At 43.3% G+C, this 13,746-nt stretch overlaps 1 protein-coding gene across 2 annotated transcripts in view; it reads left to right on the top strand.

Annotated features, from left to right (window-relative positions):
- cntnap5a (contactin associated protein family member 5a) overlaps positions 1–13,746 on the top strand; it is a 148,400-nt gene that overhangs the window by 67,832 nt on the left and 66,822 nt on the right. For both annotated transcript variants that reach the window (XM_026145972.2, XM_026145974.2), the window contains exons 5-6: positions 10,449–10,652; positions 10,996–11,180. In XM_026145972.2, coding sequence (XP_026001757.1) covers positions 10,449–10,652; positions 10,996–11,180 — 389 coding nt within the window. The remainder of the gene's footprint in view (positions 1–10,448; positions 10,653–10,995; positions 11,181–13,746) is intronic.

Genomic DNA, 13,746 nt, shown 5'->3' on the forward strand with positions numbered 1-13,746 from the left:
AAACTGGTGGCAAGTGGCATCTTGGCAGCTGCACGCTTGACTTTTCTCAGTTCATGGGCAGTTATTTTGCGCCTTGGTTTTTCCACACGCTTCTTGCGACCCTGTTGACTATTTTGAATGAAACGCTTGATTGTTCGATGATCACGCTTCAGAAGCTTTGCAATTTTGAGACTGCTGCATCCCTCTGCAAGATATCTCACTATTTTTGACTTTTCTGAGCCTGTCAAGTCCTTCTTTTGACCCATTTTGCCAAAGGAAAGGACGTTGCCTAATAATTATGCACACCTGATATAGCTGTTGATGTCATTAGACCACACCCCTTCTCATTACAGAGATGCACATCACCTAATATGCTTAATTGGTAGTAGGCTTTCGAGCCTATACAGCTTGGAGTAAGACAACATGCATGAAGAGGATGGTGTGGACAAAATACTCATTTGCCTAATAATTCTGCACTCCCTGTATGTCTATTGTACCCATCTCACATGATTGGATTTCATCCCTATCTTTTCCAAACGTCATGAAATAATCTATCCTTGTATAAAGGGAATGTGGAGCTGAGTAATGAGAATAATCTCTCCTTGTAGGGAAACGATTTCTCCATACGTCAATTAAATCTACCTCTTCATAAAGTGCAGAGACTCTTTTATACAAAGTACTTGATTCCAGCATTCTTCTATTAGAGCTATCTAAATCCGGCCACAGGCAAATATTCAGATCGCCGCCACAAATCAAGGGGCCTTGGGTTTCTGTCACCATTTTATTAATAATTTTTTTAAAGAAACTCAGGTCACTTCCTTGTGGTGCATAAACATTCATTAATGTAACCAGATTACCATCAACCGTTCCCCGAACCAGTATAAACCTCCCCTCCTTATCCTTAATTTCAGACAACTTTTCAAAGTTTAGATCCCTAGAGATTAAGATCACCACACCTCGCCTGCGGCCAGATTTGTATGATGAGGAGAACATGTTTGTAAAGCCCATTCTCTTGAGTTTTCCATGTTTATTATTAGTCAAGTGGGTTTCTTGGAAATATACGATTTATGCTCAATCTTTCTTCATTTTAGTTAGAAATCTGCTTCGCTTAATAGGATTTTGTAAGCCCATTTACATTAAAAGAAATAACCTTCATCCCTTTGGCACTCACTTTTCATAAAATGAAGCATCAGAACTTGAATAACTTATTGACTGGTCAACTCCCTCTGAGAACCCGAACAATGAAAAATAATAACTGCTCAAAACCAAACAGAAAAAGAAAAACGTGATTCCAAGGTTGGGGTCATTCCTATCAGACCCTGGCACATATGTTGTGTAAGTCCCACCAGCAGGGGGGAGCCTCTCCTTGCTAAAGGATAAGGGCCCCTGATTTCACCTTTAAGGTGCATTTCTCCATCGTCTCTCTGATAGTCTTAACTATCCATCTAGTAAGGGGAAGGTATCTATTGTCTCACCCACTTTGACAGAGTAGTATATCCTCATTGGTCTCCTGTAATGGAGGGGGAGCACCTCCTAAAAATCTGAAGATAAGATAAGATAAGATAAGATAACCTTTATTAGTCCCACACGTGGGAAATTTGTTTTGTCACAGCAGGAAGTGGACAGTGCAAAAGTTATGACGCAAAAATTAGAATACAATAAGAATAAATACAGTACACAGCTGTACAGAATAGAATAAAATAATATACTATATACAGTAGAATAAAATAGAATTAAAATATACAATAAGATAAAAATAGAATACGAATGCTATATACAACTGAGTAAAAATACAACGATGCCAGAAAGGATTATTGCACTTAGTGTTATTGCACATGTGTGGATGTGTGTGTTTGTTCAGTTAAAGTCTTTGTTGTGGAGTCTGACAGCAGTGGGGAGGAGAGACCTGCGAAATCTCTCCGTCCCACACCGTGGGTGCCGCAGTCTCCCACTGAAGGAGCTGCTCAGTGCTGTCACAGTCTGCTGCATGGGGTGGGAGACGTTGATGCTCACGAATCCCCTGGTTCGCATATCCGCAGTCGCCTCCTCCTCCGCCGAATAGAGCACAGTTCCATCCCGATAGAAAACCCTCAATTTAGCAGGATAGGGAGTCTGAAATCTTATGTTCTGTTGTTTCAAAGCCTTTTTAGCTTCAGCATAGTCCTTACGTTTCCACAGGATGGCTGGGGCATTGCACTCGGTCTTCCACTTTCGCGATACGGGTCTCTGCTTCGGTTATCTTATTGTTGACTCTGACCAGGTCAGACTTGAAATCTTGGAACTCTCTCCGGAAGTCCCGTATTTCTTCCAGTATTGTGGTTAAAGCATAATCTTCCTCCGCACTAGCCATAGCATTAGCTTCATGTCGAGGTGGTGACGCCACTGCAGGAATCCCTTCATTTGTACGTTCCACATCCACGAGACCAACTGCTCCACTGGCGATGCCATACCACAGCTGCTACACACAACCCTGTGCCATTTGGACCCTATGTCCTGTTTGTGGGCTACAGTTCTGCATTCAACACAATAATCCCCGCAAATCTTTTCACCAAGTTGAAGGATCTAGGTCCTCTACCAGAGGCCTGGGAGCTTGAGGGTCCTGCACAGTATCTTAGCTGGTCCTAGGACTTCGCTCTTCTGGACAGAGATCTCCGATGTTGTTCCTGGGGTCTGCTGGAGCCACTCGCCTCGCTTGGGAGTCACTGCACTTGGTGCTCTGATTACCACTGGGACCACTGTTACCTGGTGGTGGCTGTGGCTCAGGTGGTAGAGCAGATCAGCTACAGGTTGGTGGTTTGATTCCTGACTCCCCCAGTCTGCATGCCAAATATCCTTGGGCAAGACCAAGGATAACTAATCCCAAATTGCCCTCCGATGCGTCCATCAGAGTGTGAATGTGTGTGAATGTTGTTTAGTTGCACTTCAGTTTAGAAGTGCTTGTGTGAGTGTGATTGGGTGAATGAGGCATGTTGTATACAGCGCTTTGAGTACTCCGGGAGAGTAGAAAAGCACTATATAAGAATCAATCCATTTACTTCACCAAGGGCTCAGAGAAGAGCCCTTGGACTGGACAACCTTGACCCAAAATTAAGGCCATTACTGGTGCCAACTGCAGCCCCATAACCATCAGGAGGCATCTGAGACTGAAGGGCTTCAAAAACAAAAAACGTCTTCAAAGGCCGCGTCTCCTTGAACGCCACAGATCTGACCGTTTGAACTTTGCAGGAGAGCACCAAACATGAGAAATTGAAAGACAGAAGAAAGTTTTATTCTCTGATGAGAATAAATGTAACCTTGATGGTCCTGATGGTTTCCAACATCACTGGAATGACAAGCAGATCCCACCACAGTGGAGGGGGCACCATAATGGTCTGGGGTGCTTTTTAATTCAGTGGAACAATCTAGCAGGAGGTGCAGGGGCGTCAAACAGCTGCGGGCTATGTCCAGATGTTGCAGAGAGCCTTGCTCATGACTGAGGGCCCTCGTCTGTGTGGTAACCACTGGGTCTTTCAACAGGACAACGCTACAGTACCCAATGCCCACTGGACAAGGGACTTCTTCCAGGAGAATAACATCACTCTTTTGCACCATCCTGCGTGTTCCCCTGATCTAAATCCAACTGAGAGCCTTTGGGGATGGATGGCAAGGGAAGTTTACAAAAATAGACAACAGTTCCAGACAGTAGAAGCCCTTCGCGCAGCCATCTTCAACACTTGAAATGTTCCCATCACCTATTGGAAACTCTTGCATCAAGTATGCCGCAACAAATCTTTGAAGTAATCAACAATAACGGTGGAGCTCCTCATTACTGAGTTCATGTTTGGAACTCTGATTTCTGTGTTGGGGGGGTTTCCGGGATTTTTTGGAGGTGTGGTCTGAAACTTTGGAACAGCCTGCTTCAGTTTAAACGTTGTTTTCAATAAATTGCTCAAAAAAATATTTTGTCTCACTCCCATTTCTTCTTGTTGCATTTGAAGCTCTTCTTAGAAGCTTGTTAAGATCCAACCATGTAAAACGTGATTTTTTTGCCAAGTGGTCTTAAACTTTTAATTGAGACGCTATATATTGTCAACCACCTCCTCTACATGGATGACATCAAGCTGTATGCCAAGACTGTATGAAACATCGATTCACTGATCCACACCACCAGAATATACAACAAGGACACTGGGATGTCATTCAGGCTGGAGAAGCCGCATGATAACAACGAGAGGGAAAGTAGTCGGAACTGAGGGGACCGAACTACCAGAAGGCAGCATTGCAGACATCATGGTCATCAGATCCAAGTACCTGGTGATCCCAAAGGTACAAGGAAACTACAAAGAGGCTGCTAGGACAGCTGCAACCACCAAGTACCTGCAGAGGGTCAGGCTGTGTCCTGAGGAGTCAGCTGAACGGTAAGAACAAGATCCGGGCTATCAACACCTACGCCCTGCCCGTGATCAGGTACCCTGCTGGGATAATAAGCTGGCTGAAGGAGGAGATAGAAGCCACTGACATCAAGACAAGAAAGCTCCTGACCATGCATGGAGGGTTTCACCTAGGGGTGGGTGGTATGAACGGTATACGGTAGAAACTATATAAATTTGGCCAACGGTAGAGATTTTGACTATACCACTCTACCGCGATAGCGCATGTTGATGGTGTCATCAAGCAGAGCCTGTTTTGGTCGAAAGCATTGCAGCAGCTGCAAACAATATCATCTGCAAATTATGCCGGGTGACAGTAATAGCAAAGAGACGAAGCACTTTTGGAAGATGGGGAAAGCCAAAAACTGCGCTTCCTCCACTTTGCTACCATTGATACATTAATGCAGTATTCTATCACAGCGGCTCTATTCCCGTGTTGTTGCAGTGCATTAATGACTAACCTCGTACTGTGGATGGATTATCTCAGTGGTTCTCCTGACTGAAGTTTGGTCCGTTTACAGCATCCTGCTATGCGATTGCATTTGTCTCTAACAATCAGGAACCTTCACGTTAACTTTTATCGAGTGGAAAAAAATTGGCGTTCATCCTCCAGCTTCACTGTGCTAATGTTATGCTAACGTAGCTGTGTCGCTAGCAATCACGTAGGACAGGACATCATTATATACAAGCTAGTCCAGCTTCAGTAACCCTACAAACATCACTGCTGTTTAGTTTTCTGTCTTCATTTATGTTGGAAGTTATAGCAGAGTTGTACGTTTTAATTTTTTCAGAAATCTCTCAGTCAGAACATGCTACATCATGTTTAGGTGGAAGCTAGCGAGCTAACTTCCTGCTAACTTCCAACTCCGTTGAATTGAATAAATTCTGTTTTCATGGATGCCTGGATGTTAAACTTAATTGTTCCACCTGGTAAAGCAGCAACGCTGATCATTTTATTAAAGGTGAAAGAATTTAGACAGTTTTTCAACTCTCAGTGATGCCGCAGTGTTTGTTTGACTTTGGGACCTGAAGGGGACAGAGTTTAGGACCCAGATTACTCTGCGAGGTTCCTGACTACGGCAGCTGTAATGCTCCGACAATCCATCAGGCGGTGCGGCTTCTTGGCTTACCAAAGTCGGACTAAAACATTTTTGGACAGATTTCTACGCGCCATGTAGCACATAAATTCGGTTCGAGGTCAGTAAGCACAACCAGAATTCATACATAAGGCACACTGTCGCTTTTGAGAAAATTAAAGCATTTTTAGTGTGCCTTGTAGTGTGTAAAATACGTTATACAGAAGAAAAGAATATATCGCGATATATATCGTTACCGCACATGCTTCAAATTATACCGTAATATGGATTTTAGGCCATATCGCCCAGCCCTAGTTTCACCCCAAGTCCAGCACTTGGCTGTACGCTAAGTGGAAGGAAGGAGGCCGGGGACTGGTGAGTGTCAGCATGAGACAACGACAATCCACGATGTTCAGGAGACGCCCACTAGGGTGGTGGCAAATGGCTGAGCTAAGATCCTGTGGGACTTCAACATACATACGGGCAAAATGGTGATGGCTAACCAATCAGACATAGTAGTGGTGGACAAGAAGAGGAAGATGGCTGTAGTGATAGATGTAGCGGTTCCAATTGACAGCAACATCAGGAAGAAGGAACATGAGAAGCTCGTGCAGTACCAAGGCTCCAGAGAACAGCTCGAGAAGATGTAGAGGGTGAAGGTAACAGTGGTCCCAGTGGTAAAGGTTTGAATCATATCTATCTATTAGACTCCAGTTTACCCAAGTAAATGGAAAACCTTCACACATTAATTATGGAGTTCCACAGGATCCTACATTGGGGCCAGTTCTATTTACATTATATTATTCTTCCCTTAGGGAGTATTATTAGATATATCATACACTTCCATTACTATGCAAATAATACCTACACGATAGCCATGATGCACAGTTTTGTCTATCTATGAGGACAAACACAAATTAGTTAAATTGCAGGAATAACTAAAAGCAGGGGTGGAAGAACTCAAGGGCTGGTGTCCTGAACGTTTCCGATGTGTCCTTGATCAAACACAGCTGATTTAAACAGCTGAATGACCTCCTCAACATGTGTCTTAAGTTCTCCAGAGGCCTGGTCATGAACTTATCATTTGATTCAGGTGTGCTGACCCAGGGTGAGATCTAAAACCTGCAGTCTAGAGTTCCCCATCCCTGCATTAAAGTATGATCTGTATGACCTCTGATTTCCAGCTTCTAAAATAAAAACTGAGGTTATTGGAGTAATTTTTGACCACGCTATGTCCCTACATAGCAAATATGCAGGGATGCTTTCTTGTATGTACACAATATCTCTAAAATTACAAACATCCTGTCTTAGAGTGCTGCAAAAAACAGTTAATTAAAGTTCATTACTTCTAGATTTGGACAATTATATATAATCATTATCAGCTCGTTCTAACAGCTCCATGTAAAGACTTCACAATACTGCAATAAAGGGACTGACGGGGACAGAGACATATTATATTGCTCTCATATTAGTTTCTCTTTAGTGGTTCCCTGTTAAATCTACAATGAAATGTAAAATCCTATATAAAGTACTCACATACAAGGTCTTGATTAATCAGGTCCTATCATATCTTAAAGACCTCATAGTACCGTATCACCCCCGATAGAGCAGTTTCCTTTCAGATTGCAGGCTTACTTGTAATATTTAGTATTAAGTGGAAAGGAAGGCAGAGACTTCAGCCCCTTTTTATGTGAAACCAGCTCCCAGTTTGGATTGGGGAGACAGACATCCTGTCAACTTTTAAAGTTCAGTTTAAATAGTTTCTTTTGGATAAAAGTTTTGGTAATGGCTGGATCAAGTGACCCTGAACCTTTCCTTCGATGCACTCCAAAAAACATTTACCTCTTTTAACTTTTTATGTGTTTATAAAGCATTTTAATCATTAGTTATTATTATTCTCTGGCTTTTTTGCACAGTGTGTCTTTTGTCATTTCTCCCAACCCCGACCGATCACAGGGAGTGTTTCATTTCTGCTGATGCCAAATACTTGCTCATAGAGGGTCCTCTGATAATTGGGATTTTCTCTCTATTATTCGAGGCTTTTACCTTACTATTTTTGTTATCTGGTGCTGAATGAATTCAGCTGAACGAGCTGGTGGGGCCGAGTTGCCTTTTTATTGTGTGGACACATACTAAAAAACATGTTTTATTTGCAGAATGCCAAATGCCTGAACCCAAGAGAGGCTAGGTACCAGTTGCTATTTAGTTGGTTTACCTTCATAATCACGTACTGTGCAGGTTTCCAAAATATTAACCTGAAGCTCTCGTCTGACAGTTCTCCACAGATTTCAGCTTTCCTGAACCAAGATCCTTCCTCACTCTTTCAGTGCCATAGAATATATCTTAGCCTGGACAGTACTAAATGTGCCAGGAGTAAAACTGGAACTAGTAGGTCAGTTAGTAAGTAAGAGTAATAAAATTTCATTTGTTTAGCACCTTTGATAACAATCACAAAGTGCTTCACAGAAAATAAAACATGAAAACAAAAATTAACCAAAGCCAAGTTTAAAAAGATGAGTTTTTAGCTGTTTTTTAAAAAGAGACCACTGAGTGCACAGATCTCAAGCTCAAAGGGCGAGAGCTCCAGTCTTGGGGCCACAGTTACAAAAGCTCTGTCACCTGTCGGTAGCAGCCTCGTATGATGGACAACCAGCGAGCCCTGATCACATGACCTCAGGGACCTGCTGGGGAGGTATGGATGTAAAAGAGCTCTGAAAAGAACTCCAAGATTCCTGGTAGGAGCACAAACGGACTTTGGTTTTCTCCTCATTATGTAGAAAAAAGTTATCAGTCATCCAACCTCTAATGGAGTCTATGCACCTATGCAAAATCTGTAGTTTGGAAACATCTTGGGGCTCAAAGGAACCCACCCAGTGTCTCAGCCCATCTAGCAAAATGTGATGATCAACAGTATCAAAGGCAGAGGTCAGGTCCAACTCAGCAAAACGGAGCATTCTCCTCATCACATCAAGACATCACTGAACACTCTAAGAAGTGCAGTTTCAGTAGAGTGGGCTCCGCGGATGAATTTATGCAGAGTGTATCCAGAACAGTTATAAGCTGCGTAGCCACAACCTTTTCTAAAATCTTAGCAATGAATGGGAGTTTTGAAATTGGTCTATAACTGCTAAGCAGAGAAGCGTCAAACTTGGGTTTTTTGTTGCAGCTGTTCCTCTTCCTGTTCCCTATTGCCGTATTGGCACTTACAGAACCTCCGATTTTTTTGTGGCCGGCCTCGATCGGAAGTAACAAAGTCATACTAGCCATCATATACAGATTTCTAAGAGACCTACTGTCATTGAAACAGCAAACTGGTTAATCACATGTTTTACCAGTCGGTGGTTGCTGGAGTACTTTTCTATGCTGTGGTGTGCTGGGGGAGCAGCACAGCAAAGAAGGACTCATCCAGGCTGGAGAAACTGATCAGGAGGGCTAGCTCTGTGGTCGGCATGAAGCTGGACACTCTGGTGACAGTGGCAGAGAAAAGGACATTAAAGAAACTGATGGACATTATGGACAATGCTGGGCATCCTCTGCACACGGCCATTAACAATCTGTTCAGTGACAGGTTGCTTCTCCCCAAGACAAGAACTAACAGACTTAAAAACTCCTTTGTCCCACACGCCATCAGACTGTTTAACTCCTCTCTGGTGGGGAGAGGGAGGGGAAACAGGAGGACAAAGGAGGGAACAACTAAGCTGTAGTGCCTCTTCACCTCACTGTGCAATACCTTTTGTGCAATACTTTTGTAAATAGTCAACGGTGCAATAGACTCAATACTTGAAATGTGCAATTCACTTGTATTTTTATTTTTATTCCTATTTATTCTATTTATCCCCTTCGTATATTTTATTTATATTGTCTCTGTATTTATATATATGTGTGTGTGTACAACTCTGTAACTTCTGTCGGTGCTGTGCTTTTTTGGAAATCGAATTTCCCAGAGGAACCCACCCGAGGGATTAATAAAGTTCTATCTTATCTTATCTTATCTTATCTTATCTTATCATGTGTTCCAGCTTTATGGCATTCCTTGTGGCATTTAATGGAGGTCCCCTCTTTGTCTCTCAGGTCTCAAAAATCTTTGCAAGCTAAACTTAGTTTGATCCTTAATCTAATGGAGAAATGGTGAAAACTAGAAACAGCATTATGGTGTTTGATGTTATCAGATCCATGGTCCTGGAGCTCTCATTTGGCCTGGTTAGAATATCTGCATAATACATTTACCTCCTCTGCAACTGGTCACTGCTCTTCTAAAGCCTCTTAAGCCTCTTAAAGCTTCCATTGTTCCCCATTCTACAAGGCAGTGACTGTCCCATCGGTTTAACACTATCTTTGCCAACATGTGCATGGAAGCAGGCTATCGCAGTTCTTCTTCGAACTGCTGAACAAAATTGCCACCCTGCAGACAGGAGGAGAACCCTGTCTGCCCAGTATGTTCCAGAACGTTTGGCTTCCATCAATGGGACATTACGTTGATGCACCTTTTAAAATGGACAGAGCAATAGATTACCTGTATCCATGATAATCACTCAAACTTGCACATTTCTCAAATAAAGCCAGTGTCTTCCAGTCTTCTGCCCACACTCCACTGAACCACTCTCTCTTTTTCTGGATAGCTGCCTAACTGTCTGCTGCTCGTTCAAAGCCGCTGTTCTGGAAACTAACAAGCAAGATGTCAAAATGACATTAAAAATACCTCTTCTGCCATTGTTTACATCCTCCGATGACCTCCCTGCTCGGTACCAGTTGGGAAAATGTATTCCTGTCGTTTGATTATCTTTACGTAAAACGTTTAAACCACCAAGTTGTCTGAGTCTGCTCTCAGGTCCAGTTCATGCTGAAAATATGACAGTATCTGCACTGTGATTTGTAAGATGCACATGAGCTAAGACAACCAAATAGATATTAGACACACTTTAATTGTCCTTTACTTACAGTCACTGACGTAATACTGACTCTAGAGTTGATCCTTTTCTTGTAGAGTCATACGTGGCAGACTTTGATGGCAGAAGCTCATTGCTGTATCGGTTCAACCAGAAGTCCATGTCGACGGTCAAGGACGTGATCTCTCTGCGCTTCAAAAGCCATCAGGCCGAGGGCGTATTGCTGCATGGAGAGGGGCAGAGAGGAGATTACATCACCCTAGAACTTCACAGAGGAAGACTGGACCTCTACCTCAACTTAGGTGAGCTCTGTTTTTCCAGTGTTCCTGTGGTCATTGACGTGTCATTGCTAGAGATGAAGAGCGTGAGTGTGTTTGAGGGGATATGGGGCCTTTAGAGGAGATATATTTTGGAGGATGTCTTTACGATTAAGTTATCATTGGCTCAACCTGAATGTATAATAAGCTCACTGAATGTGAAGAGTAGTGCTGTTCCTCACAAACGATACTGAAAGGTACAGACCAGCTTGGCTTTGTTGAGAGAAGTTTGAGAAGCAGTGCCTACTTCCACCTGTACATACACAAATACAGCGTCATTACTGGAGATGTGTCTGCTCACTGTCTTCTTGGTCTTCTGTTTGTAAAGATGATAGCAGAGCGAGGTTCAGCAGCCATCGTGTTCCTGTCACTGTGGGCAGTCTGCTGGATGACCAGCACTGGCACTCGGTTCATATAGAGCGCTTCAACAAGCAGGTTAACCTCACAGTGGACTCCTACACACAGCGCTTCCAAACCAAAGGGGAAGGACACTCACTGGAGGTGGACTACGAGGTGAGTCCATGTGCTGACTGGATTACAGACAGTGGAGGTTAGACAGCAGTTAATGGATTTAGCTGCTGAGGATGAGACAACCCTGTCATTATTAAAGCACTGATGAACTGTGCTCATGGTGCTAAACAGACTCTCGCCTGAGTATGTCCTGAAAGAGGCTTTATTTGAAATAATCATTTGAAAAACAGAGAGAAACAGAAATAGCAGACGGGTCATTTTTGATTCCTCAAAAGAACAGCTGGCTGCCAAGAACGCTGGCAGCCTCTGCAGACCTTTACACAGCATTTAACATTGTGTGACTCTGCATTGTATGCTGTGCAAACAGGGACATTTTGCTTTAACCCCCAAAGACCTTGGATACATTTTAGCAAAAAAAAAAAAAAAACATACCTAGATTCAGTCGGTAAACGCTTCACAACTCTGCAGCCGAACTATACAACCTTGGCCTCTCTGGACACGAGACAAATGGCCCCAGAAACTGTCCTTCAGTCTTATTAAGATTAAAGTGTGAGCAACAGCCTTATGACCGAGAAAATATCGATGCTATTAGTGTGTTTAAGAAAAGGTTTAGCTCTACCAGATTTGATGCTTCACAAATCACAATTTAATCACAGCAGTACTAGGGGGTCTTATTATTGTAGCATACGGAGAGCTGTGCAGACTCTGCTTGGTTTGTGTATTAATAAGAGATACATCCGTGTCCCAGTAGTGGGACTGGCGGGCTTAAGTGATTCTAACTTTATTTATTGTAAACCCATTCAAGCCATTCATGAACAGAATGTTCATCCTCAGTACATCTGGAACAAAACCAAAAACCATACATGCAGTGGAGTCTAAACAAAACAGAAAACAGTCCAGGGCCTTGGCCAGGAGGACAAAACTAGCAGGAGGCTGACACAGAGGAATTCTGGAGGATGACTGGGAGGCCAGCAGCAGAGATCAACTCTTGATGGAAAAGACGTGGCCTATCTGGAGACTTGGCCAGAGATTACCGATGACTGAAGAGGTCGGACTCCTCTGGTGGCTTGGCCGGGAGCCGGAGGCGACATGGGAGGAGACGGGACTCTTCTGGACACATGGACAGAGGCTGCCACTGCGACGGAGACCCTCTGGTGACAAGGGCGGAGGTGGCTTGGATGGAGTCTGGCATCCAAGTCCATGCCAGGCTGATATGTCCAGGTGACTGGACAGGACAACAGCCACAGTGAAGATAATGGAGCCACTTAGACAGGTTGATCAGCGTCTGAGGCAAGCAACCGAGCTGGAGTCCCACCTTTTGTCCAGGGCAGAATGTCGGCAACGGCATGCATGGAGGAGACTCTCTGGAAGCCAGCGGTGACAGTGATGGGACACCGCAGCAGCTGCACAGGTGGCCGACCGCCACAGCGAGGAGTTACTGGCTCAGGCTTTGGCTCAGACAGAGCAGGACTGAACACAGCAGGCTGAGCGGGGCCCTGTGGCTCGGACAGTACTGGCTTGGGACGCTCAGGGTCAGACATAGACAGATCAGGGTTGGCATGAAGAGATAAATGCTATAGAGGAATATGCAGTGAGGCAAATTCACACGAACCCAAACATGTTCATGTGCAACTCTGGGAAATGTAGTTGATCGAGTATAGGAGGCTAAACCAGCGGCTTTTGTCTGCTTCTGTTGCTTTGAGGAACAAAGTTCATATACTGTATGAGCTACATTTGTTACTGTTATTATCAGCTGTATGAACCAGTTAGTAATTAATATTGATATCAATATTAACACTGTAGCTGTCCTGTTTATAGTTAAATTCAGTATTTAATTTAAAAATTGTTTGCAACCAACATATGGTTGATTAGTGAAGTCGTTAGCATTGATAAGAAGCTGTGGAAAAAATAGATCTAAAAACTGTTTTTCTTTTAAATGAAGATTAAAATACAGCATGTGTAATAACTATGGGGACATTACGTAAACATGTTATTGACAAGAATGTCAGGCTAGAACAGGCTTTCATCTGCTGCTGCTCTGTTAGAGAAAGCTTTTAAGTCTGGCTTCATTCACAAGAGTGAGGTCATTAGTGAGGTCATTAGTGACATCATTAGTGAGGTCATTAGTGAGGTCATTAGAGGTCAGGCCCTGATGCCAGCTCATAGTGCTTGGATATGGAGTTCCTCATTATTTCCTGGGGCATGGATTGGGACGTTCTTCCATTAAAAATAAATAAATGAAAAAATGTAACATGTGCTTTGCTCCTGTTACATTAACAAAGGAAAAAGTCTTCCCTCAACTGCTGCGGCAATAAGACCACAGGGGAGTCATATACAGCATGTAACAGGTGTGATGTAGCTTTGGAGGCTGTGAGTGCTGCTCATAGGGGGTCATGTGATTGGTGGGTTTCTCTCTGTATCTATGAAGCGCCTTGAGGCGACTTTTGTTGTGATTTGGCGCTATATAAATAAAATTGAATTGAATTGAATTGAGTGTTACTCCGTCAGCATCTGCCATAGATTTAATAAATAAATGAACGCTGATATCTCCTCTTTTCACAAACGCATTCATTACCCAACCTGTGCACACACACACACACAAGCCCGT

Source organism: Astatotilapia calliptera, chromosome 16 (genome assembly GCF_964374335.1).
Source record: "Astatotilapia calliptera chromosome 16, fAstCal68.1, whole genome shotgun sequence".
Lineage (NCBI taxonomy): Eukaryota > Metazoa > Chordata > Actinopteri > Cichliformes > Cichlidae > Astatotilapia > Astatotilapia calliptera.